Source organism: Pan troglodytes, chromosome 7 (genome assembly GCF_028858775.2).
Source record: "Pan troglodytes isolate AG18354 chromosome 7, NHGRI_mPanTro3-v2.0_pri, whole genome shotgun sequence".
Classification (NCBI taxonomy): Eukaryota; Metazoa; Chordata; class Mammalia; order Primates; family Hominidae; genus Pan; species Pan troglodytes.
The window spans coordinates 35,732,498-35,759,990 of NC_072405.2; the positions used below are offsets into that span (position 1 = coordinate 35,732,498).

At 45.7% G+C, this 27,493-nt stretch overlaps 1 protein-coding gene across 1 annotated transcript in view; it reads left to right on the forward strand.

The window, feature by feature from the left end:
• Nucleotides 1-27,493, forward strand: part of PTK2B (protein tyrosine kinase 2 beta) — a 148,616-nt gene that overhangs the window by 76,290 nt on the left and 44,833 nt on the right. Inside the window, 1 exon segment of the mRNA XM_009455073.5 lies at nt 9,815-10,055. Coding sequence (XP_009453348.2) covers nt 9,852-10,055 — 204 coding nt within the window. The 5' untranslated portion in view covers nt 9,815-9,851.

The window sequence follows — 27,493 nt, forward strand, 5'->3', positions numbered from 1 at the left end:
TAACAGTGAATTTACAGTTAGCCTAAATCCTATTTTTTAATCCATCCACTGCTAAACCACATCTTTCTCATCCTAGACTGGGGAAGGCTTTTTTTTTTTTTTAAATCTACATGAAGAATGGCTCATTTATCCCACTTCACAAGTTGCGTTTTGTTAAACTTGGCATGACTTACCAGCCTGTGAGGATTTCAAGAACTTTTTTTGATCCTCTGTTAAAGCCATAATCTCTCCCAATCCTGTGCTCAACTTGATGCTTCTTGTTTAATAACCACAAGCTCCTTCATACCCAATTAAAAGGCGTGAACAGGAACAATTAAAACAACAGTCTGCCATCCAGGTTAATGCAGACATTTGATTAGCAGTCTTTAGAAGAAACCATTTGACCAACTAGGAATTCACCTGCTATCATCTGACCTCCTTGTTAACCTCTCAAGAAAATGGGGAAGAACTCAGACAAATTGAAGCATTGATTCATCATGGTACCAAATTTCTCTGCTCAGCAACCAACTTTGTGACCCACTCAGAGGGGGACATGAGATTTGCAGGAGTTGGAGGTTGAGAGAGAAGGAAAAAGCTGAGATCATGATTTGAAGAGGAGAAGTTGGAGGATAACTTGGTTTGGGGTTAAAGATGACGAAGAGTGTGGTTTTGAGAATAACAACTTTCAGAGGACTGGAGAGTAAGAGAAAAGAAGCTCTTGGGAGGAAGGGGCACATGGTAAGATGCTATGCCCCCATGCACCTTGTACATTGTTGTCTTGAAGTGCTGGGTGGTGCCACCACTACAGGCAACAAGTGGAACATCAACTGTCAGGTGGCTTGAGGCCAGGGACCCTGAGATCTGCCCTTTTTGCCCAGTCTGTCACTGTTCAGACAGTGGTGTGCTGGAACCAACTCTCACAAGCCAATGGCGTCCATTTCTCCCCAACTCCCCTTTCAGTGCCATCATGCTGGTGGCTTGGAATCAGCCACAATGAAAGTATTTACACCAGAGAAATTGGCAAGTGCTACAAATCAAGGCATCCTTCTCTCAGATTGCCAGTGGCCACACACACACCAGGCACTTATTTTCGCTGCCCCTGTGGCCTCCCAGCTCGCACCTGTGCTGTATCCTTGTGCCAGATTTATATTTTTAAAATGAAAATCTGCTTTTCCATGGATGATGTTCAAAAATTTCTTAGCAGATTGCCACCTTCTGGTCTCATTTCCCAATGACCCCTCACCCACCCTCTTCACCAGCCCTACAGGCAGCATGTCATGGGGTTTCCTGATCTTTCTGGGTCACTTTTTCCTAAGATCCTGAGGCCCAGTAGGCAGGTACTCTTCTGTGATCATCTGGTCCCATGCTTAGAGTTCTATTAGAGACCGTAGCAGGCTGTGGCTGTTTTTGTGTGTTTTGTTCCGTTTTATCTTTTTTCTTTTTACTGGATTATGATCTAATAGATGGGGACCTTCTTCCCTCTTCTGTTTATCTTCATAGCTCCAGGTCTGCTATGGTTCCTGAAACATAGGAAGGCAGAGAGAGGAGGGAAGGAAGGAAAGAAGAAAGGAGGGAGGGAGGGAAGGAAGGAAAGAAGGAAGGAAGACAGGAGGGAAGACAGGAAGACACTCCAGCCAAAAGGCATTCATGACCTGGCAAGTAAGGAGCACAATGAGTATAATTTTTGAAGAACTAAGAGAAGAATGGAGCCCAGAAGTCAAATAGGAGATAAGAAAAATCTGGCTAGCTGCAGGGATCAAAGGCTTTGAGGGGAGGAGAGGTTCCCTTAGCAAGAAAGCCCAGGGTAATGCATCCCTGTTGCTCCCCTCCTGCCCCGCAAGACCCCCCCAAGCCAGCTGGCCTCTGAGCTGGCAGGAGCTGGCAACAGGGGGACTCCCAGTGGGTAATGGGTGCGGGGGTGGGGAGCTGAAAACGTGGTAAAGTCTCAACAAATGCGTTTTGTATTACATTCAATTATAGCTGGCAATAATCACAACCTTTCTGGTTCTTTCCTCCGCAAGGTAATGGGGAGAAAGGCTTGGAGAGGAGGGAGGTGATTTAGCAAATGCTGGACTGGAGGGCCCTGGAGCAGGCAGAATGCTGGCCCTGCGGGAACTGAGGGCTGAGAGGGCTCTGGTTGGGGAGGGGGCACTGTGAGGAGCCAGCAGGGCACAGCCTTGCCCAGAAACCTAGGACCAGCTCCCTGAGACTGCAGGGTCATTGCCAATTAGTTAAGTGGCTGCACTCAGCAGGCCTTTGGGATAGGAAAGGGCTGCGTTCTCCATCTTGTTGATGTGGAAACAGCAAGGGGAAGTGATTCAGAGGCAGAGTGGAAATAAAGTGTGTGTCTCGTGACATTGTGACTTCTGCTAGATCCAAAGGGCTGCACTTGACTGTCTCCTGGGAAGCTTCCTTCCACGGACAGGCGCCTGTGGTGCTTTCGGGACAGGCAATGGGGCTGTGCAGGAGCAGAGGAGAGGGAGGCATGATCTGTGGAGGTGGGGCAGGTGCATGGAGGAAGGCAGGGCTGGGTGAAAAGGCAGCCTTAGTGCACGGAGCACTGGAGGTAGAAGGGGCTGCCACAGCCACCTGATCCTGCACTTAGGAGGTCAGTTTAGATTTTTTAAAAGTAAGGTTTAAAGGCCAGGCATGGTGGCTCATACCTGTAATCCCAGCACTTTGGGAGGTTGAGGAGGAAGGATCACTTGAGGCCGGGAGTTCAAGACCAGCCTGGGCAACATAGAGAATCCCTATCTCTATACAAAATAAAAATAAAAAATTGAACTAGGCATGGTGGCATGTACCTGTAGTCCCAGCTACTTGGGAGGCCAAGGCAGGAGGATCACCTGAGTCCAGGAGTTTGAGGCTGTAGTAAGATATGATCACATCCCTGAACTCCAGCCTGAACAACAGAGCAAGCCCCTATCTCTAAAAAATAATAATAATTAAAATTAAATTTCAGAATTAAAAAGTGGGTCTTAGTATTATGTTTCTAATTCTCTCTTCTTCCAAGTCACAGACACTTAAAAAATGTATGTGCCAAGGAGTTTGCAGAAGTAATGGAAGTAACCTCTGATACTCCAGAAAATTCTGCAGGATAAGTAATAGTGACCTCATGCCCCAATGGAGGAAACTGAGGCCTACAGAGATTATCTTGTCCAGATCACACAACGGGTCCATGGCAGAGACTTAAGGCTGCCATGTTGCCACACTCACATAATGGCCCAGTTGTATGGCTTACCAGCCCTGAAGAAAGTGGTTTAAATCCAGGTTTGAATGAGTTAAATGTACGCGCCTTCTCCCTGACATCATACGGCCTTTCTGACTAATGGTCCCCTTTCCACACTCTCTCAAATCAGGAACAGAACCTTTTTTTTTTTTTCTTGAGGTGAAGTTTCACTCTTTTCCCCCAGTCTGGAGTGCAATGGTGCAATCTCGGTTCGGTGCAATCTCGGCTCACTGCAAGCTCCGTCTCCCGGGTTCAAGGGATTCTTTTGCCTCAGCCTCCCGAGTAGCTGGGATTACAGGCATGCGCCACCACACCCAACTAATTTTTGTATTTTTAGTAGAGAAGGGGTTTCACCATGTTGATCAGGCTGATCTCGAACTCCTGACTTCAAGTGATCTGCCCACCTCAGCCTCCCAAAATGCTAGGAATACAGTCGTGAGCCACTGCACCCGGCCAGGAACAGAACTTTCAGTCCTCAAGACCATGCATTTTATGTTTGGGACTCTCAGCATCCCCTCTGGTGTCTGCCTCCCCAAGAGGCTAAGCTGTTTACTGAACACAACATGTGTAACATTACCCTACAATGTCTTCAAAGGCAAGAGTTAAGTTTTCCTGTGATATTTATTCCTGTAACCCTAGCATCTCCCCTGTGCCAGGGGCACAGTACTAGGTGCAGTTACAACCTGGTGCATCTGGAGGGGATGTAAATGCTGCTTCAGTTCCCCCTCCTGCAGTCAGGTCAATGTCTTGCCATTCAGGAAGAGCATAATTTATTTTCTTCCTGAAGATCTTAAGAACTCAGAGATTGTCCATCCTCCTGTAGTACCCTTTGCAGACTTTGGCCAAGAAGTTCTTACAGACAATCAGAACTTTTCCTGTTTTAATTTGAGCCCATTTCTTGTGTTTGTTATTCTTTGACTTTGATTGTGGCAGATTTGGGGGCCAGGAGGCAAACCGAAGCCCAGGATGGCTCAGAGCCAGGGTTTTCACTGGTGCCACGGGATGTAGTCTCCTCTGACTCTGCTCCAACGGTCTGGGGCAGACCAGGAAGCAGGGAGGACAGAATGCCAGGGCTTGGAGAGCCAGGAAGGTCTGGAGAAAGGGGCAGAGTTTTTGGCTCATGAGTTGAGCATCAGAGGATTTTGTGATCATTAAAGGCCAGAGATAGACTATTGACGAGTAGTTCAAATAATCAGACAATATTTAGAGGCGTGAACAAGTTCTGTCATCAAGAAGAAGAGCTGGAGTCAGCAGATTGTTCTCATCTCTTCCCAACTCAGCATTCAGTGGTGATGTGCATTGGTACCTGAAGGTCAGTCATGGTGGGAATTTTTACACTACGGAAATTGGCAAGTTCTACAAAGCGAGCTTTTTTTTTTTTTTTTTTCTGGAGCACTACTGACAGGAGGAGCAAGATACAGGGAATACAGGTCATCAGACAAGATTTTGGAAAAAAGGCAAGTGAAAATACTCATGATGATAGAGCCTTTCACTGGTGTCCCGCTTTATTGCTTACGAGGAACTCTCACTTATGTTTTCTCACTTCATCTTCACCACCCTTCTATGAGGAAAACAGGGTAGGCAGCATTACCCTACTTTATAGGGGAGGAAAATGAGGCTGGGATAGGTAAAGTTACTTGCACAAGATTTTAGAGCCAGTCAGAAAATGAGCTGGGAGCAGAACACAGGCAGGGTGAGCGCAAGGGAAGATGGCATGGAATTGAGAGCTATGTTCTCTCAAGAACCTGAAGAGGGGTGGCAGATGCCTTCCTTTCATGGAACCGTTCATTTACTTTGCTTCAAAGAGTTCTGAGTGTTCATTACAGATCTGTGTCTACAGCTCAGAGTTTTGGGTGCACTTGAGGAAGTTGCCATGTGTCAATAGAGACATGGGCACCACCTTCCTGGGCCTGAGGCTTTTGATCAAACCTATATTCTAGTGTTGAGTCTGTCTAGGACCTCTCAAGACAAAGTCCTGGCACAAGAAGGGTGATTATCTCTAAGCCAGGAGAGGTTCTGGATTCTTCACTGACTGGGAATATTCGATGCTAATTGTCATCTTTATCTTTCGTGGAGTTTGTGCTGCCCTTAGGGGATTTCACCTTCTTCCAAGGCAGCTGGGGAAGTGGGAGAAATTGTGGGTTTTGATTAAAACCTGGTTTGGGATCTAAGTTTGCTACTTAGCAGGCATGAATCCTTGACCAAATGGCTTAGACCTTTTTGAGTGTGTCACCATCTGTAAAATGGCCATCTTCACTCCTGCCCACCTCCCAGGATTGGGCAGCAGATTGTTGTGCAAAGAACTTGTGTTTCTGTATAGATTTTTAAATTGTAATTACTTTTGGAATGAGCATCCACAGCAGACGTTTCTGCTGCAAAGGGCTAAAGGGAGAACTGAGGAATTTGCATCAGGCTGAAGGTAGAGGTAGATTCTGGGTGACAGAAATGACTGCTGAAATATTTCTCCTGAGCTATGTTGGTGACTGCAGTTAGTGGCTCTTGAATCAGGGGCCAAGGGAGAGTGATGAAGATAAGACACCAGAGTCCTCCAAGCACGCTGATGATGTGTCTGGGTGGGCTGCATTGGGTCTGATGTACAGTGTGAATCTTTCTCTTTGGTCAGGACTGTTATGGGAGTTGGCTCCTGAGTAGGCTAGACCCTGCCCAGCCAGGCTGCGGAATGGGAGGACAACTATCAGGGTGTGGTTTCTCATTGCTACATTTTTTTCTTAATAGACTATTTTTAGAGAAGTTTTTGTTTCACAGCAAAATTGAGCCGAAAGTGCAGAGTGTTCCCACATGTACCCTGCCCTGACATAAGCACCGCTTCCCCCACTATCAACATCCCTCACCCCCCAGAGTGGCGCATTTGTCACAGTCCATGAACCTGCATGGACACATCATGATCGCCAAAGATGTCCAGGGGCCTCAGGGCCATAGGCTCACTAGATACAGTATATCCTGAAGCTGGGACCTGCTGTATGTGTGGTGCCTCCATAGCTGCATATACAGTCACCTGTCACTTAAGGGTAAGGCTGCATTCTCAGAAATGCATCATTAGGCAGTTGTGTGAACATCAGAGTACTTACAGAAACCCAGATGCTACAGTCTACTACACACCTGGACTATTGCTCCTACAGACCTGTACAGCAGATTACTGTACTGAATACTGCAGGTAATTATAACACAATTGAGGGTATAAATACCCTAGATCCCTCACTCTCTGGGTTGGGTACATTCTGTCCTGGTTCCTAGAGTTTCCAGCAGAATTAAATGGCAGTTGCCCAAGTGATCACTTACTTGATCACTCTTTTTGACTGTTTTCCCTTCCCTATCATCATTTCTCTGGTTTACTTACACAAACCTAGATGGTACAGCCTAGACTATATGGTATAGCACATGGCTCCTACAACCCTATACAGCAAGTTACTGTACTGAATGCTGTAGGCAATTGTAACACAATGGTAGGTATTTGTGTATCTAAACATAGGAAAGGTACAGTAAAAATACAGTGTAAAAGATAAAATTTGGTGCACCGGTCTAGGGCACTTACAGTGAATGGAGCTTGCAGAACCGAAAGTTGCTCTCGGAATCTGCGAGTGAGTGTGAGTGAATGTGATGGCACAGGACATTGCTATGCACTACTGTAGACTTTATAAACACGGTGTACTTAGGCTACACTAAATTTATTTTTTAAAACTGTATTTGTTTAGTAATAGATTAACCTTAGCTTACTGTAATGTTCTTACTTTATAAACTTTTTTAAAGCTTGTTGATGCTTTTGTATAATACTTAGCTTAAAACACATGCGCATTGTACAACTGTACAAAAATATTTTCTTTCTTTATACCCTTATTCTATAAGCTTTCCATTTCTAAAGATTTTTATTTTTTATTTTTTTTACTTTTTAAACGTTTTTATTAAAAACAAAGACACAAACACACACATTAGCATAACCCTACACAAGATCAGGACCATCAGTATCACTGTCTTCTGCCTCCACATCTCGTCCCACTGGAAGCTCTTCAGGGGCAGTAACAGACATGGAGCTGTCATCACGTATGAGAGTAATGTCTTCTTCTGGATACCTCCTGAAGGACCTGGCTGAGGCTGTTTTACAGTTAACTTTTTTTTTTATAAGTAGAAGGAGTATACTCTAAAATAATGATAAAAACTATAGTAGAGGAAGTACATAAACCAGTCACATAATCTTTATTATCATTATCAAGTGTTATGTACCACCCATAATTGTATGTGCTAGACTTCTCTATTCCTGGCAGTGTGGCGGGTTTGTTTATACCAGTGTCATCACTAACACATGAGTCATGCGTTGTGCTCTGACCTTGCCACTGTTATGATGTCACTAGGTGAGAGGAATTTTTCAGCTCCATTCCACTCTTTGGGGACCACCATCTTATATGCGGTCCACCATTGCCTGAAACATGATTAGATATGCCATATTGTGCTGTGTGAGTATATTTGCCTGTTGTCTCTCTGACTAGAGTGTGTGCTCTTTAGGGAAAGGCATGCTTTTCTCATCTTCATACCCTGTAGCAGGGCTGCCACTGTTCCCTCCTGTGTCCCCTGGGCCCTGCCATTTCAGTACAATCCTCTCTTCTACCCACCTGCTGCCAGCTCTGCACCTCTGTGCCTGAGGACTTTCTCAGCTCTCCCTTGTGCAGAACTGGCTGGATATGCTGGAACAATGACTGTAAGAGTGGTGTATAAATACCCCAGATCCCTCCCTCTCTGGGTGGGGTCCATTCTTTTCTGGCTCCTAGAGTTCCCAGCAGGATTAAACTGTGGTTGTGCAAGCGATAACTCACTTGATCACTCTTTTTAGCTGTTTTCCCCTCCCTGTCATCATTTCTCTGATGTTTCCTGGGGTTACCTCTCAAACGACTTCCCCCTGGATTCCTTGTTGAAGGTCAGGGGATCCGGGTTACATCTTCACTACATAGCAGAGTATTGACACACAGGACATGTCCAGCAGATGTTTGTTGGAAAATGGTATGGATACCTCTAGAATAGACAGATACTTCCAGAATATATATATATCTTTTAGATAAGAATATATATCTCTTAAAGCAGATTGCATATTCTTCTCTCCATAGGTCTCATGCCACATTTTGCTGCCCTTGTGGACTCTGAGCTTGGTGCTGCCTGTTGTCTGCCTGCCCCTGACCTGAAGGACATGCCCAGCTCCTTCTCTCATCCTTGCCTCTCTTTTGCATCTTCATAATACATATTCACTTTTTAAAAAAGGAATGGCTCTTTGAAGCTAATGGCTATCTAAATCTTTCTTTTCTATTGTCCAGCACAGTGTGAATAAATACATACAGGCTATGATTCCACTTTTCAAATGTGTGACTCCATGTTCGTGTTTTAACATTGTCAACTCCATCATTTTGCCCCCAACTCCTGGTCAAGGAATTTCCCTCCCTCTAAAATCACAGTCTCTTCTTAGAAAGGGGATATTTTTCTTTAAGAAGGGGTTTCAGGATAAGAGCTAAGCTCGTTCTAGAACAGTGGTTTCCAACCCAGGCCAAACGTTAGAAAAGTCCTGGGAAACGAATATGTCAATGCTCAGCCCAGACCAATTTGACAGCAGTGTCTGAGGATAGGGCTTGGTTTAGGGTTTCTGAAAGCTTCCCGAGTGATTATGTGGAGCTAAGGCTGACGCCACCCATCTAGAGCTAGAATATCCACTTCTTCCTTTGGGCATTCCCTGCTTTAGATCAGTGGGAGATAAACCCTACTCTACTGAGTTGTATTGGACCTAGAGGCCAGGACCAATGTTGCTGATTCAAGGTGAACTACAGATTCCTAGGATTCTTATCATCTACATCTGTGTCAACCCAGGCTGTCTGCAGAACTGGGCTGGGTTTTCTAGAGTCCCAGCTCAGCTCCTTCCCACGTGCAGCATGCCCTTCCCTGCGGGGCTGCTGGGCAGAGCGCTGTTCCTCTTGAATCCTCCTGCATGTGATCAGTGATGTCTATGTGATGAGCTCCTGTCGGACGGAAGCCTCCCACCCTGAAAGTTTTTGTTGGCAGCTGAGGATGGGGGTGGACAGCATCAGTTGACAGCCTGGCCCTCCACCTGGGCCCTTTCCTGCCTTCTCCATTCCCATTCCCTCGGGGCCACTTCTTCTCCAATCTGTTTCTTCTCAGATTTTCCGCCTTGTCCCTGTTCCTCTCCTGCTATTTTCTACTGTCTCGCTCTTTGCTTTTTCTGCTCAGCTGTGCCTTGGAACCAAGCTGTGACCGCCTTCTCTCACAGCTGCCTTTGCTAAGGGTGGGCCCCTTGCCTGGGTGCCAGGGTGGAGGGAGGAATGGGTCAGAGAGAGGGGCTTCCAGGAGACAGAGCTCATACCCCTGGGAGCCCCAAGTCTGGGTTTCATACCTGGATGCTTCTGCAACTTGCCCCTTTCTGCTGCATCTTTCCCAGTCAAGAGAGCCAGGTGCCTTGCAGGGGAGCTTTTGGGAATGGGAGAATATATAGCATTTGTGTCTGTCTTGGAGCTCGGTGGGTGCTGTCCCTGGGGGCATGAGGTATGTGGGCCTGTGTGGGGCTCTTTCAGGGCTGACCCTCTGCTGTCTCTGCAGGACTGCAATGTGCCGGTCTTAGCTGCTGCCTGAGAGGATGTCTGGGGTGTCCGAGCCCCTGAGCCGAGTAAAGTTGGGCACGTTACGCCGGCCTGAAGGCCCTGCAGAGCCCATGGTGGTGGTACCAGTAGATGTGGAAAAGGAGGACGTGCGTATCCTCAAGGTCTGCTTCTATAGCAACAGCTTCAATCCTGGGAAGAACTTCAAACTGGTCAAATGCACTGTCCAGACGGAGATCCGGGTAAGTGTGAAGTGTCTGCTCTGTCCATCTGTCTGTCCCTCTGTCTTCTTCCTGGGCAGCTGAGCAGCTCTCCTGCAGCCTCGCAGCTCTCCCATATCCACCTCTGGGTGGAAGAGGTGAGGTGGCATCAGAGAGATGTGCTCAGCCTGCATCACCAGGCCTTCTCTCCAGATGTTCGCATACTACTTCTCTAGGAGCCTGGGAAACACATGTTGTAGCCTTTGCTTGAACCCCAGATAATTTGTTTGGCCTCTGATTCAATTCATTTCAACTTATTAATTATTTATGATACTTGAAGCTCTGCAAGGGACTTAAAAGCTGCTATCCTCAAAGAGTTTACACTCTGATGAAATAGGAATTAGAGATACACAAGTGATTGCATTAAAAATAGAACAAAACTGGTATAAGCCTTGTGTGCTGAGCATGTACAGGAAGGCACTGGTGGGGCACTTAGAGGATGATAATGAAGTAGAGGTGCTTTGAGCCAGGTGGAGCGTTAACAGGTGCCCTGCCTGGCAACACGTCCTTTTGCTCACTCCTACCCAGAATCACAACATCTGTTTTGCAGGTCCAGGTACCCACCTTCATCAGGGCATCTGGACACCAGGATGCCAGTTCACCTTAACCAAATGTATATGAGATTGTCATCATAAGCAGAGCTCCAACATGCTGAACTAATTTCAGTCATATACATTTATTGAACAATTACTGTGTGGAGCCTGGGCCAATCCCTCTACACACATTATTCCATTAAATCTTCCCAGCATCCCCATGAGTAGATACACTGAGGACATACCTTTCCTCTGCCCAGAGCACCCCTTTCTGATGATGGGAGGGAAATCCAGATTGGTTCTCAGGTTGCTTAGTGGGTAATTTGAACAAGGGAAGCAGGAACTTTTGGGAAAGCTAATCAGGTCTGAGGACATGGGATGAGCCATCTCCAGCTCATAGCCAACCCTTCCCATGTCCTGAAAGCCAGTGTCCCTAAACTCCATGAATGTTTCCTTTGGTTAGTACTGCTGTGCCCTGGCCACATCATCCTGGCTGCCTTCCGTCTGCTATAGCACACGCTGTGCTTCCACACGCCAGAGCAGAGTGTAATTGATTATGTCACTGTCATGGCCAGTTATCACCACTGATTACAGTTTGATTGGCTCTCCCTGTTTCCTGTAACTGATTTGATTAGGGCCTTGTTTGCTCATCTGTCTGATATAAACGCACAATTGTGTCCTGAGAGTAAGCCCTGGTCATCGTCCTCCAGGAGGATGTTTTCCTCTCTCTTTATCCACTTCGTGAGTCTTCCTTTGGGTATATCATTTTTGCAAAGAGCTCATGCCATCCACTGTGAATTTTACTAGTTTAATTTTCAGAAGTTAACCTGATTTCCAAGTTTAGGGAGGAGCACCTCATTGTTCTTTTGTGCTGAAAAACAGAGAGCAGCAGGTTCATATTAGGACATGTTCCATAGAGTCAGCAGTGAAAAGGGTCCTGAAAAAGAGGTAGGATTTAAAGCAGTGACACTGGGGACAGGAAGAGGCTTTCCAAGAGTGGGGAACAGCATGTCAAAAGGCAGGGAGGCCTCTGAACAGTAAGTAGTTCAGTTTGACTGGAGTATGGATTATATTTAGAAAAGTATCTAAAATCAAGATCAAAAAGGAAAGTTGACAGCAGAGAATGAAGGGCCTAGAATATCAGGCAGAGAAATTTGGAAATGGACAGGCACTAGGGAACAACACATATTTTTAAGCAGGGGCAAGATATTCCTGGAGTTGTACGATATACCCTGCTGGGTGTTTAAGGGATGAAAGTAACACAACAGGCCTATGGAGAAGGCAATGAGACCCAGGCTTAAGAAGAATGGCTTGAGGCATTATCTGGGGTCGGTGGGGAACAGAGGTGGAGAACAGAAGTGACTGACTTCCAGGAATATGTCCAAGCCTTCTGATTTTTCCTGCTTCCAATGTCTCCTGCAGGCAAAATGCCACCTGCTTATTGCAAATAGCTGAGGGTTTAAAGCCACTTAGACTTCTAGCCAAGTCCTGCTCCATCCTTACTGGTTGTGTGGCCTGGGACCTAATGATTAACTGATCTGGGCTTCAGTCTCTTCACCCGGGGATCATGCTGTAAGGATTGGAGATGGTGGAGGAGAAGCACAAAGCACACAGCAGTGCCCATAACTGGAGGCTATTGACTGTGTGGGTATTAGGTTATTACCCAGCTCAGGAATCTCCAAGGGCCTCTAATTGCCCAGAGAATAAAGTGCAAATTGTCTTCTTTTGGTGTCTATCCAGGTATCTGTCTTATTTTCAAATAAAGAAGTAATATGATCAGATTTGTGTTCTAAAACAACAACATGGTGTTCTGCAAGATGTTAAGAAGTGTGCCCTCGGGAAGGGAATGTGTGGTCAAAAAGATTGGGAAATGTTTGGTTAAACAATTCTGAACAGATTCTTTTGCAATAAGACTTCTCAGAACCTTAAATAGGCTGATATGCCTGGTAAATCACTAAGAAGGGCCACAGAGGTGATATTTTCATAAATAAACAATTTCTTATTTGCCTAAAAAACCCTCCTTTTAAACCACTAGATCTCTGGCCAATCATTTAGGGAACTTTTTCCCCTAAACTCTGACAGCAGAGAAAAAAGGATTGAATTAAAAAAAAAAAAAAAAAACCTGGCGAATGGGAGATGGGTTAGGAGGCTGTGGTCATACTGCAAAAGGAAAATGATGAGGACCTGGACTAAGAGAATGGTGTTGGGAATAGAGATAAATCAACATAATTGAGTACATCTAAGGAGACAGAGTCAATAGAATTTGATGATTAACTAGATATAGGGAGGGAAAGAAAGGAAGGAGAAAAGGATGACTCAAGCTTTTGCTTGGGCGACTAAATGGGTGTTGGTACTATTCATTGAGATCCAGACAGAGAAAGGGAGGGCGTTCTGAGATTTCAGCTTTACATGTGTTGTGTTTAAAGTGTTTATGAAACACCCCCACGGAGGAACGTGGGTCTGGAGCTCAGGAGGGAGAAAGAATCTAGAGACAAGATTCGGGTGTCATTATGCAATGGATGCCATGCAAATGGGTAGGCTTACCCACAAGGAATGAGTAGAACAGAAGAAAAACAGATCCAGCACGAGGTCAGGCGTTCGAGACCAGCCTGGCCAACATAGTGAAACCCCATCTCTACCAAAAGTCCAAAAAATTAGCTGGGTATGGTGGTGTGCACCTGTAATCCCAGCTACTCAGGAGGCTGAGGCAAGACAATCACTTGAACCTGGGAGGTGGAGGTTGCAGTGAGCCGAGATCGTGCCATTGCACTCCAGCCCAGGCGACAGTGTGAGACTCCATCTCAAAAAACAAACAAAGAGATCCAAGTGGGAAACCTGGGGAAATCGACTTCTAAAAGGCCGATACAGAAAGAGCAGCCAATGAAGGAAAAACAAGAATCAGTCAAGAGAACCAGGAGAACAAGAGCAAGAGAACCAGGAGAACCAGGAGAACAGAATCTGAGGAGCCCAAGGCAGAGGGGGCTTTAAGGAAATAGTGGCTGGTAGTGTCAGATGCTCAGAAAGGATCCCAGATAAGGTTAGAAATAAGTGCGTGGCTTTAGCAGCAGGTGCCAGGAATCATCTTTGTTTGGGCAATTTTAGTGGCAAGATGGGGGCAGAACACATTGTGCAATGAATTATAGTGGAGACAGTGAGTATAAGTAACATTTAAGAGAGGTTTTGACCAAGAAGGAAAAGAAAGAAGGGAAAGCTAAAGGAACAGTGTTCACTGCAGAGGGAACAGCATGTGTAAAAGTCCTGAAGTGGGAAGGCACATAGCAGGTTTTAGACTAAGAATTGCTTAAGTTTGGCTATTTAAACCATGTTAACCATTTTGGTTTTTCATTCCATCTCTTATGGGAAGCCACTGATATAATTTAAACCTATGAGTGACATGAGATTGTGCTTTTTAAAGATCACTTGGGTTACATAATGGAAAATGCATTGGAGGAAGGCAGGAATGGATGTGGGGAAATGTTATGTGGCTATTACATTGAATCAAATGAGAGACGACAGTAGCTTAAATTAAGATTATAGCCATGGAGATAGCGATGGTGATGATGATGGTGATGGTGACAGTAGTGGTGATGGTAGTGATGATGATGGCAGTAGTGGTGATTGCAGCTAGCACTTTGGAAAGCAATAATATGCATCATCATATTGACTTCTCAAAAGAACCCAATAAAGCACAAACTATTATTATTTCCACTTCATATATAAGGAAACTAAGCACAGAGAATTTAAGCAAATTGCCAGTAAGGGATGAAGCCTATTTTTAAACCTAGGCAATGCCCTTCCAAAGCCTGCACTCTTAACCACCGTGATCAATGGAGAGAAGTGATTATAATCCATAGAATTGAGGAGATGAAAGGCTTTTGTAATGACAGGAGATTCACGAATGAGGAAGAGGGAGGTGTGAAGAATGGCAGCCCTGGTCTGGGTGGTCAGGGTCCCATTGCCTAAGATGAAAAACACTGGAGGAGAAATCCACTGCAGAGTGGGGAGTTCACATGCCCAGTTTTGGACCTGTGGAGTACAATTGAGACACATTAACATCTTCACATGGAAATGCTGAGTAGATCCTTGGATACATAATTCTGGAGGAGGGAGCCAGGTTGGTCGTAGACACTTGAGTGAGGTCAGTCCAACCATCTGGTGGTTGAAGCATGGCTGTGAATGAGATCATTTGGGAAAGGGTTCTGAATTACTCCATCATCCACTCCACAAATGTTTGTTGGATCCTCCCATGTGCCTGGCACCACGGTAGCATGGCCTAGGGTATTAGCATATCCCAAAACACAGGTGTACTCCCTGCTTTCGTAGGGCTTCCTGGCCAAGAGTGAGACTGACATGGACTCACACTAATGAATGAACCTTCTCAATCTGAAGCATATGCTCCTACAGGAAGACATAGGTCTTGTGAGAACAGGTCACCATCATCATCTCCATGGCTACAACCTTCATTTAAGCTACTGTCATCACTCATTTGATTCACTGTAATAGCCACATAACATCTTCCCACATCCATTCTTGCCTTTCTCCAAAGTATTTTCCATTGTGTATCCCAAGTTATCTCTAAAAAGCACAATCTTATGTCACTCCTAGGTTGTGAGAGCAAGACTGGGTTTACATGCAGAGGAGCAGCTTTGCTGTGTAGTGCCTGTGTGGGGATGCAGTGTCCAGGTGGGAGTCTAAGCCCAACTTCCTTGTCTGGGACCCTCTTGGAGCAGCCCTTCTTCTCTCTGCTTCCTGACTTCTTTTTGCAGTCTCCTTTCCTAGCTTGGCTTTATCCTTTGATGGATTTTTCTACTTCCATCTTTGTATCTTCCTTTCCTCATTTTCCCAGTACTCAGAATGCTGCCAGCCCTTTCAAATTTGCCAAGCACATGTCCTTCCCCAAGAACACTTCTGAGATCCTGACACCCCCACATAGGAGTGTCTGATCAAATGGAAGTAGTCGCGAATCGCCCTAAACAGTCCACATGGCAACACATTTCCAAAACATAGTTACTCCATGCATATTTGCTGATTTCATGTTTTGGTCTTTATTCTCTACTTCTTTTTCTGCAGATGTAGTAGCTTCATTGTGATTTCTCCATGTTGTAAAAAGCTTTGTGAATAAGCGCTGGCCCCTGTGCCTAGGACCTGAAAGAAATTAGGCAGGTGTTGCAGAGAACAATGAGAAATTGATTTTGCTCTTCTGGATTTTCTATTTCCTTTTTGTTTGATATTCATAGGAAATTGTGTTTGTTTAGGAGCTCTGAATTTCTGGAGCAAGCAGAGGCTCATATCATTATATTTTTCTCTACAGTGCTAATTTGCTTGTCTGGGAAAAGGGGTAAGATGACACTCTGAAAACAACTGGCAGAGCGGCACCCAGACGTGCCCACACAGGGCGGCTCTCTTTGGCTCTTGCTGCTGCTGCTGCTGCTCCTCCTCCTCCTCCTCCTCTTCTTCTTTCTTTGTTCTTCTTTCTTCTGTCTTCTTTCTTTTTTCTTCTTTCTTCTCTCTTCTGTCTTTTTTCTTCTTCTTTCTCCCTTCTTTCTTCCTTTTCTTCTCTTCCTCCTCCTCCTCTTTCTCCTTCTCCTTCTCTGCCTCCTCTTCCTCCTACTTCTCCTCCTCCTCTCTCTGTCTGTCTCTCCTTCCTTTCCCTCTCCTTTCTCTTCTTCTCAAGCCATATGTCCTGATTTGTCTCATCCCCAGTTTCTATACATTGCCCAGGGATGACTATCCACAGTGCCCCTGTCCTGCCAGTCTCAAATGTATCATGATATGGGTGATAATGACATGGTCACCTTCGTCTAAGGCCCTGCTCTCTCCTCTCCCTGCCTGGCACACTGACCGGCTGGCTCATGGCGTTTTCTCCCTCCAGCTTCCTCCAGTTGACCCACTCTTTTCATGTGCTCATCTCTGCCTATCACAAGACCATCTTTTCTCACCCAGGAAGGCATTGAGCAGAAGCAGAGATATTCATCTGGGGTATGGTGTTGTTCAGAGGTGCCGATGGAGCCCTCTCTCTCAGCCAGTTTCTACCAAGCTGGAAACCTAGGTTCAAGATTCATCCTTGTTTTGTCCTGAAGCATCACCCCACTCAGAATTCACATTCACATCCTCAGGAGGGGCAGAGGCTGCAACCATCCTGTGCCCTCCCCATCCAGTCTGGATGCATCCCTCCCACCCGCAGCAGGGACTCCAGGTTGCAGGGGTGGCCTTGGGCATTGCTTGCCTGGTGCATGAGGAAGGCTGTCCAGTTCCGAATGCAGCCTGGTCCACACACACCTGTCCTCACCACCACCCGTGTGCATTCAGTGATCATACAATCCCTTCTAGAAATCCCCAGAGGCAGACTGCAGATGTCAGAACCCATTGACTTTCCCCTTCGCTCCTTACACCCATCACACACTCATCCCAGTTAGCTTTGAGTTTAATCTATTGTTACTCAACCAGACACGAGGTGCACAGGGTGTTATGGACCGGATATTTATGTCCCCTCACCCCCAAATCCATATGCTGATGCCCTAACACCCAGTGTAATGGTATTTGAAGGTAGGGGTATTGAAAGGTAATTGGGCTTAGGTGAGGTCATGAGAGTGGGGGCCCTATAATGGGATTAGTGTCCTTATAAAAGAGGAAGAGGCTAGATTCCTCTCCCTCTCCCCCTCCCTCCCTTCCTCTCTTTCTCTTCCTCTCTCTCTCTCTCTCTCTCTCTCTTAGCCATGTGAGGACAGAAGGAGAAGGTGTACTTCTGTAAATGAGGAAGCTCACACCAGGAACCAAATCTGCTGTACCTTGATCTTAGACTCCCAGCTCTAGAGCTGTTTAGAAATAAATGCTTCTTGTTTAAGGCACCCAGTCAGGGTGATTTGTTAGAGCAGCTCAAGATGACCGGGACACAGGCCAGCAGTTCCCTGTGCCTGGAAGAGCAGTCTCAGGCACACAGGCCATTGGCTCAGGTTCTCTGTATCTGGAACAATCTCTGTCACCCTCCTTCAGATGCTGCTAGAGTAGGGCCCAAGGTCACAGTGCAAGAGGTAGGGAGGAGGAGGTTACTTGTCCTGGTAAGTTGCCATTTTTGAAAGAAAAGTTACCCTAGAGAGAATAAAATGGAAGCACACAAGGCTGGTCTCCCATGCATGAAAATAGTCCCTGAAAAAGAGGAAAGGGTTCATCCAGGAAACCACAACCCAGTGCCGCGGTATTTAAAAAGGTATATTCACAAGGACCTTCTGCACCCCCTCCCTGTTTCCTGTGTGTGCTCTGCAGGCCAGCCCGCCCCCACACAGACACCTACAGAGGCCAGCACAAGGTAGACACGCAGGTTCCGGGCCTTTGTGGATCTCCACGCCCACATTCATTGCATCCACAAATTGGCAGTCAGGTGCCTGGGCTTTCATTTCTATTTTTAATCTGGTAGTTGCATTGCTGAATGTCCTTGTTAGAGACTTTTATCACCTCAAAATGAATGCTTTCAGGGTGTTAAGTTATGCTCACTTGTATTATTTTGTTCTTCAATCACTTATTTTAGAATGATCCCTTACATGTGTTGCAAACTCAGAATGTATATAACCAGTGTATCAGTTTTCTATGGCTGCCACTGCAAATTATCACAAACCTGGTGGCTTACAATAGAAATGATTCTCTCACATTTCTGGAGGCTAGAAGTCCTAAATCAAGGTGTCAGCAGGGACTCAGTTCTCCTGAAGGCTCTAGGGGAGGATCTCTCCTTGCCTGTCCCAGCTTCTGGTAGCTCTAGGCATTCGCAGCTTATGGATACTTCACTCCAACTTCTGCTTCCATCTTCACATGGCCTTCTCCTCTCTCTGTGTCTCTTTTCTGTATCTTTTACAAGGATGCTTATCATTGGATTTGGGGCCACTCAGTCCAGAGTGATCTCATCTTGAGATCCTTAACTTAATTACATTTGCAAAGCCCCCCATTTTTTTTTCCAAATGAGGTGACATTCACAGATTCTGGGGTTAGGACATGGACATATCTTTTGGGGGCCACCATTCAACCCATTATGACCTTCAATTCAGATCATAGTATCTGCCACTGGTACCTCCATTCAGGCACACACAGACCAGTATACCCAGATGTACAGCAGTGAGTGGGCCTTTTGTCCATTTAAAAGCTTTAATTATGTCATTTTGGGGTATGTGCAGAAGAAAATAGAGGCTCACCGAATGTGTGAGTCAGCTCTTCTCCCCAGGAGCCGTTCCACACCTCCTGGAAGTCGGCAGCGGGAAATGTGTAGGGGCCCTTTATAGTTGGCACATTGTCATGGTTCTCACGATGATTGGGGCTGGGGCTTGGCATTTGGTGGGTGGGCTGTTGCCATGGGTGAACAGTCCCATACAACAAAGAATCCTCCTGCCCCAAGTGCCAGTGGTACCCTGTTGAGATTCACTGATGTGAATTAGGAAGCATTATGGTACCATGAATGCTCTGAACCCAGTCCCCATGTGAAAAATAAAACTTTACCTGTCATGTTGAAGCGACACCTGCCCCTCCTGCTCTGAGGCAGACACTGCATGTCACCAGAAAGAATGGTATAGTAACTGCTTTAAAAGATATTTTAGTAGGGGGACTTTGGGGGGAAAAATCTGTGAAAGCCACCTGGTACTCTCCCAACTGATCTTTATTGTTCTTCATCCCTCCTCAATCTCAGCGTGGCATCAAGAACGCTTCATACGGTTTATCGGTAAATCAGAATTTTTGACAGAACGGTCTCATTTTTAACAGAACATTTTTATTTTTCAGAGACACTTATATTCTGCTCAATACAGTGAGCAGAAAGAAAAGGCCTTTTAAAGAAAAGGCCTTTTGTTAACCTTTTCAGCCTTTTTTCTGCCTTCTCAGAACTCTACTTCCCGTCTTCACACACAGCAGAAGGTGCAAGGGAAGAGCCTGCTATCCAGGCCCTGGGAACATAAAACCCTTCATGATTCTCTTGCTCCAAACAGGAGGAAGTCATTTTTCTTTGCCCTGGGAACATAAAACCCTTCATGATTCTCTTGCTTGAAGCAGAAGGAAGTCATTTTTCTTTGCATTGTTCATCCCGGTCACTGGCATGGCCGGATCAGCTGTGGTCATGACCTGATCATCCTATGAGGCTCCTTGACTGCACTTCACCCACCTGCTGCTGGTGCTGGCTCCAGCTCACAAAGGGCCTCATATCCCTTTCTTCAGGGATTGCTTCCTTCAACCACCTGTACCCCTCTATAGGGCTCAGCCTTTGGAAGCCTTTAGAGCCACTACTGGACAGTTGCTCCCGGGAGGTGGGTCTCCCCAGGTGCCAGTTCCCACCCAGTCAGGGGAGTCAGAGGAACCTCTGGCCCAAGGACCCCGGACTCCATTTCCAGCTCACATCTTCATGTCTTAATTCTAGACTTCTTGGGTTAATCAACTCCTCAGGTTGACTTGACCCTTGAGCCATATTCATCCTTCCCCCCTTGCCCATCACAATGCTAGCTACCATTTTTTGAGCACCTGCTCTGCACCTACCATTGTGCTAAGCTCTTACGTGTCTGTAACCCACATAAAGCCAGCCAGTTGTTCTGACCTTGAAGCCAGTCTCAGTACAGCATCACATTCCAACATATATTAGTCTGCCATCTAAAAATAACTGGAAATCCATTTAAATCTTTACTGTAATCTCTTTGAGGGAGAGAACTGTTGGGGCTCAGAAAACAATATCCCCAAATGAAGGCCTCAGCAGCAGCCTCAGAAGCAAAAGTTTTTCTCTGACTTTCTCCTGCCCCCTGTCTCTCAGCCCCACTCTCCCCCGAGGTGCCATAGAAACTAGGATTGTCTTCCCCAAGGTGGGTCATAGAAACCAGAACCTCTTTTCCCCCACAGAAATCCGGCCATAAAACCTAAAAGTATTCCATGTAAAAACAGGCCATAAAGAAATTATCTGACCTACATTGTTGGACTATAGGTCATAAGGCCTTGATTCCAGAGAGGGCCTGCCCTGCACCCAGCAGGAAGGAACACTGCTCAGAGAGGCCCAGAAGAATCTAGACAGACAGGCCTGTCTGGGTTTCCCCACTCAGCCTGTTAACATTAGATCAGACCCTTCTCCTCCAATCATATTTCTACATGACTGTCCATTGTTTGCTAAACCTAAGCATAAAAATGGACAATTTCTCCTCTATTTTTGGGTCTTCATTCTGAAGGTACCTGTGTATGCATATTAAGTAAATTTGTATGCCTTTTCTCCTTTAATCAATCTGCCTCATTTCAGTGATTTTTTTCAGTGAACCTTTAGGAAGCCAAAAGCCTTGGCCCCCACAGGGGATATCACTGGGGGATCGCTGTCCAGATAGGTAGTAAAATTTATTAAAATTCTCATAACTGTATACCAATTAAAAGTAAAACAACTGTCTGTGTCTGTCTAACCCAAGGTCAGACATGGAGCATTGTTTTAGCTCTAACTGGTCAATGTCTGTATTAGTCTCCTAGGTCTGCTTTAACAAAGCACCACAAACAGAGTGATGTGAAACAACAGAAAGGTATTGTGTCACAGTTCTGGAGGCTAGAAATTAAAGATCAAGGTGTCAGCAGGGCCCTGCTCCCTCTGAAGTCCATAGGGGAACCCGTCCTTTCCTCTCCCTGGCTGGTGATTCGCCAATGGTCTTTGACACTCCTTGGCCTGCAGCTGCATCACTCAAACCTTGCACCATCTCCCCATGTGCATGTCTCTCTCTGCGTTCACACTTCCCCCTTTTTTAAGGACACCAGTCATTTTAGATGACAGCCCACCCGAATGACCTCATTTTAACTCGATTAGTCTGTAAACACTCTATAAAGTCCCGCGCTAAGGCACTAGAGGTTAAGATTTCAACATATCCTTTTGGGGAACCACAATTCAACCCATATGGTATCTTACTAGATACATGTATAAAGTTTTTTGGAATCCAGGGGAAGAAACAAAAACCTTATCACAGGGAGTCAGGGAAGGCTTCCCAGGGGCCCTCATAGTGCTCTCTGGGCCTTAAAGCATAACGGAGCTCACCAGGAGGAAAGGACAAGGGGGAGAGGGGAGCCAGGGGTCCCCCAGGCAGGAAGAATTAAATGTGTTCAGCACAGAGGAAAGCAAGAGCATGCTGTGTTGGGGGCGAAGAAAGAGAGCAACTTTGGAGACCAGGCACAGAGCACATTGTGGGTACAGAGGGGATGGGACTGGAAAGAACATGTGGGAAAAAAACCCAAAGGGAGATTTACGCCTTGTGTTCATTAGTTTGGGTCTTATCTGATTGTACAGAAAATGAGGAACCAATGAGAGATTTTCCACCAAAATCACCTGCATTGATTTTGTCCTCAACCTCAGAGTGACACCTTCTTAAATAAAATGTAAGCAAGACTTATTTTTATTTTTGAGACAGTTTTACTCTTGTGGCCCAGGCTGAAGTGCAATGGTGCGATATCAGCTCACTGCAACCTCTGCCTCCCAGGTTCAAGTGATTGGCCTTCCTCAGCCTCCCAAGTAGCTGGGTTTTATAGGCATGCACCATCATGCCAGGCTAATTTTTGTATTTTTAGTAGAGGCAGGGTTTCACCATGTTGGCCAGGCTAGTCTCGAACTCCTGACCTCAGGTGATCCTCCTGCCTCGGCCTCCCAAAGGGCTGGGATTACAAGTGTGAGCCACCATGCCTGGCCTAAGACTTTTTTTCAACAAAAGCTTAAGTGTAGTTTATTTATTAAAATGTTAAGTATAGTCATCTTACTAAAACAAACAAACAAAAAAGAATACTTTGAAAAGAGTAAGGAGGGTGAATTGAATTAAGCCTGGGAAGCAGTTTGCAAGCCACTGTCCCAGGTGGGGTTCCTGGGAAGCAGACCTGGGTGGGAGGCTTGCATTGGAGGAAGCGTGTTGATGGGAGCTCCCAAGGCACACAGCTAGTGGGAGGGAAGAAAGCAGGATGGGGCAGAGGAAAAAGTTGGGCTGCGATGCAGCCACAGCAAAGGCCTCAGCCCATTCCACTGGAGCCTTAGAGCCCAGAAGAGCTGTCCCAAATCAGGATGAAAGGACATAGGTATTATGTGTGTTCACCAGTCACTCAATATGGATGGCCCCTAGGAAAGGTGTGACCTTAGGCAAGGGCCACTCTTTGAGTGAGAGCAATCCTGGTGGAGGACAGTGGGGGACTCAGCTGTCATGTTGTTTTCAAAAACCCAGCCACTAACATCAAACATGTTTAATAAGCTTATTAAGAAAAAAGCCAAAAAGATTAGGTATTTTATTAGAAATAGGTGAGCCTGAGAAAATAGTGAGACAATAGAGATCACTGAAGAAAGTTATAAATGGATGAGCACTGACAAAAGAGAAGGAAAGTGAGCTGAGTAATTAATTCATTCAACCACCTTTTCCTTTTTGGAAGTAGATTATCCAGAGCACAGAGACAAGCCATCCGGTCCTGTTGCTTCTTTGTTTCTGACCTATAGGAAGAAAGGCCAGAGAATAGGGAGAGAGGCAAAGGTAGTTTGAAGTCTTTACACTATTTGATAAAGCAACTAAATCAGTGTTAGCCAAGCAGGAGGAAAAGCTATAGACATTTTAATGTTTGCAAGAAAGCATTCAAAGGTTCTTAATAACCAGGCTGTGAGCCATGGGCAGTCGGAGAGCCTGGAAGCCCTCCTGTGGGAAGAAGCAAAGGTCTTCCTGTAGCATAAAACAGTCCTAGGCTTACCTAAATAGCAACTGATAAAATTAAGACAGTTTTTAAAAATCATGGCACATACGGCAATCTAGTGAATAGATAATCATTATATACTGTCATTTTTTAAAAGTGATTTATTAATAGAGAAAGAAATATTGACTCAGTGGTAGCGGTCAAGGAGCTCTGGGTGGAGTGCTGATCTTGCTGCCCCCACTGTTTGCTTGAGAAGCTGTTTACATATTAGAATGATAAAGAAGAGGATTCAGGCTGAGGAAGGCAGGGCTCGTGCAAGAGCCAATGCAGGTGAGAGCATGTCAAATCTCAGCACTTACCTTTCTGTTACCCCAATCTGGCCACCCCCCTGAATTCACACCATACCTTTCCTCCTACCTATGAAATGTAAGAAGTTCCTTGAGGCAAGGGCCTATGTGTGTGCACGAGAGCCCCTAGCTCTGTTTTGCATAGTGAGTATGTCATAGACAGTTGCTGATGGTTTGAATGAAGAAGCCATTCTGCAGCTTAACATGATGAGGCTGGAGGGCTGCAGAGAGGGGACTGTGGCTCAGGGAGCTTGCCATCCTATTGGAAGTACGTGTCAAAATTGGGTTCTCACCCTCGTTTGTATGACTCCAAAGTTAGAGCTCTATCTGTGTCACTCATGGTCAAAAACCTTGTTTCCCCCACCTTCTGTGTGCCTAAAGGATTGGCACACTTTGCAAGGCAGTCCTGCCACAATGCACTTCTAGAGTTAGCTCAGACTTCACAGGCTGAGGGTGCATCCTCCACAAGACTCCCTCCCCTCACATCCCAATTGCAAGCTCCAGGATTCCTAGGCCATTCACACTTCTGACCAATTGGCTACAAGTTTGGGGTTTTCCGCTATCCCAGCAGGTTCAACAGTTTCCTAAAACAACTCACAGAATGCAGGAAAGTGCTATCCTTACAGTTTTATCATATAAATGAGAGCCAGCCAAATGAAGAAACATAGAGGACAGGTCTGAGGGACCCCAAACAGGAAGGTTTCATATCCTCAGAAGGCTTTGCCCTCCAGACACACGAACAAGATGTGCATCACCAACCAGGAAGTTCACCTGAGCTTTGGTGCCCAAGAATTTATTAGGCCTTATTATACAGGCATCGTTGATTGATTGGTTGGTTGATGGAATCACTGGCCACATAATTGGACTCAATCTCCAGGTCCCCTTCCCTCCCTGGAGGTCAGGCTGCTACCATGTGGCTCAAAGCTTCAACTCTCTGATTACCCGGTTGGTCTTTCCAGCATTGCAGCCCCCATCCTGAGGCTAGCAGGGACCCACCATGAATCACCTCATGAGTGTAGATTCAGGTGTAGTCTGAGGAACCCACAGTGAAGGACAAAGGCCATCCTAACTCTTGGGAAATTCCAAGGGTTTAAACACCCCCTCTGCAGAACCAAGGACAAAAACTCATCAAATTCTTTATGATACACCATCAGTAACCAGCAGTGGTGACATTGGTGGCAGGTGCTCCCTGTCCCCCAAGAACTTCAGGTTTGCCCCCAAGGAAAGAATGCACCACTGGTAAGAATCTGCCCAGCACCAGGCACCTCCCAAATAGCACATTTCATGCTTAGAAAGCTCCCAAGGTCTTCCTTACCTGAAGCTGAAATGTATCTTCCTATGAAGATATGTTGGGTGAAGAGTCTCTTAATGAATTTCAACCCCAAGGACCTCGAGTTAAATTTTCCTCCACCATGTCTACAACAGAAATTGGTTGCTTCTTAGAAGGAAATCTGAAAAAAAATTTTTGTGCAAGCAGAGTCCTGGAGAGTTTCACCAACTAGAATCATTAGCTGGATTTAGTCTGACCCCTCTCAGAGACTATGGTTAGGGGAGAAGCTGCACGGCCGTGTCTGGCCTGATACAAATCTTATTCAACCCCTTGATATGGTGCCTTTACTTCTCATGTGGCTGGGAATCTCCCTCACCAGAGTCTCTTCTTTTTATTTTGAAATTATTTCATACTATTTAAAAAGTTGGAAAAAAAAAAAAACCAGGGCTAAGGACTCCCATATAGCTTTCTCCCAGATCCTCAATGGTTTAAATTTATCATTTTCTGTATTGCCAGCTCAGTCTCTTCATAAGCAGGCATACATGCATACACATACACAAATATGCCCATTATCATTATTCTTTTTTCTGAACTATTTGAGAGCAAGTTGCAGCATTGCTGCCCCATCACCGGAATGCTCCAGGGTTTATCTCCCCAAACAGGGACATTCTCCTACAGAAGATGTGCTGCATGCATCTAAATCAGGAAGTCAGCGTTGCTATAACACTACCTTCCACACCATAGACGCCATCCAGATTTTACCAACTGTCCCAGCAGTGTCTGTTTTTCCTGTCTGATCCAGGAGCACACATTGCACTTAGCTGTCATATCCCTTTAGTCTCCTCCAATCTGGGAGAGTTCCTAAATCCAAAAGAGTACAGGCCTTTTGTTCTATAGGTCCCTGAGGAGGCTCCTCATCCTGGGTCTCTGGTCTCATGACTAGATCAGGCCACAGACTCATGGCAGGAAGATCTCAGCAACCTTGCTGCTCTCTTCTTGGTGCATCGAGACAGGAAGCCCGCTGTGCTTACCTGTTCCACCACTAGGGATGTAAACCATGGTGATCAGTTGTTTGTGTCTGCCAGGTTTTTTGTGCATTTGCTTAGTACATTCTGAGGCTGAATGCCCTGAGACCATGTCAATATCCTATTCATCATCAAACCTCCACCCTCCAGCTTCATCACCCATTGATGAATCCTGCCTGAATCAACCAACACTGAGTTTGTTGCCAAATGGTGACTTTCTATTTCCATCCTTTCTTCTACATTTATTTCTTGGCATTCTACACAAGGAAGAGTATTTTCTTCTTCCCCAATTATTTATCTGTCTTAGATTCTATTTTATTTGGCAGGATGTAACTCATTCCTATCATATATTTTAATACTTAAGTAATCCTAGATGTGGCCGATGTGAGTTCCTTCAGGCTAATCCTGATTTGTGGTTATGTGTCCCCAATGTTCTCTCAACACTTTGTTTTTATATGGCACAAAATAACATTCCAGGCGCATCTTGTACTTTTCCCCCTAGCCCTGGAATCAGCCATTTCTGCAAGGAGCTTTGGATTCTTTAAGTGGAGAAGGATATTTGAAAACTGCAACTTGGTGCTGGGGTGTGCAGTCACTATCGGCTGTCACTGCTTCTTCTTTTTTTTTTTGAGACAGTCTCACTCTGTTGCCCAGGCTGGAGTTCAGTGGCGCAATCTCTGCTCACTGCAAGCTCCACCTCCTGGGTTCACACCATTCTCCTGCCTCAGCCTCCCAAGTAGCTGGGACTACAGGCATCCACCACCACACCCGGCTAATTTTTTTGTATTTTTTAGTAGAGACGGGGTTTCACCATGTTAATCAGGATGGCCTTGATCTCCTGACCTCGTGATCCGCCCGCCTCAGCCTCCCAAAGTGTTGGGATTACAGGCATGAGCCACTGCGCCCGGCCGGGCTGTCACTGCTTCTAAGTCCTTTCCATAAATGAAGCTCAGTTTCTCTCTCTCTCTCTCTCTCTCTCTCTCTCTCTCTCTCTCTCTCTCTGTCTCTGTGTGTGTGTGTGTGTATGTGTGTGTGTTTGTGTGTGTGTTTATCTCTTTCTATCTATAAAACCATGAGCCACACCTGTACTTCCAATTCCAATCCTTCACCTCCAAAGATTTCAAAAACGATGAGATAGGTTGGCTAGACTCTCTAGGCTCCCCATCTCCATAAGAGTTTCCCATTATCCTCAATACATTTACTTCTTTGCTCACTCCCCCTGTTTGGTTACTTCTTTGCTCACTCCCCCTGTTTGGTTCTTTGCTCACTCCCCCTGTTTGGTTACAATCTCCTAATCACTCCAACCATCTCTCTTGGCCCAACCCCTTTGACCCCTGACCCTGCCACCACCTCCAAAGGAAGGAAAAAGAAAAGAAGATAGAAAGGTAGAGAAAGAGAAAAATAGAATGAATTTTGCTTTGTTTTCCCAGTCTGGTTTACAGAGCACCAGTCTGCGTAGGAGATTGCTGTGTCAAAATAAGGCTAATATTTTGTTGTTTGGGGGGCTATTTTTTTGTTTGTTTGTTTTTTAGTATTTACCTTGGGCCAAGCACCGTTCTATGGAGTTTTATCTAATTTAATCCTCATAAAAGCATTCCAAATTGGTACT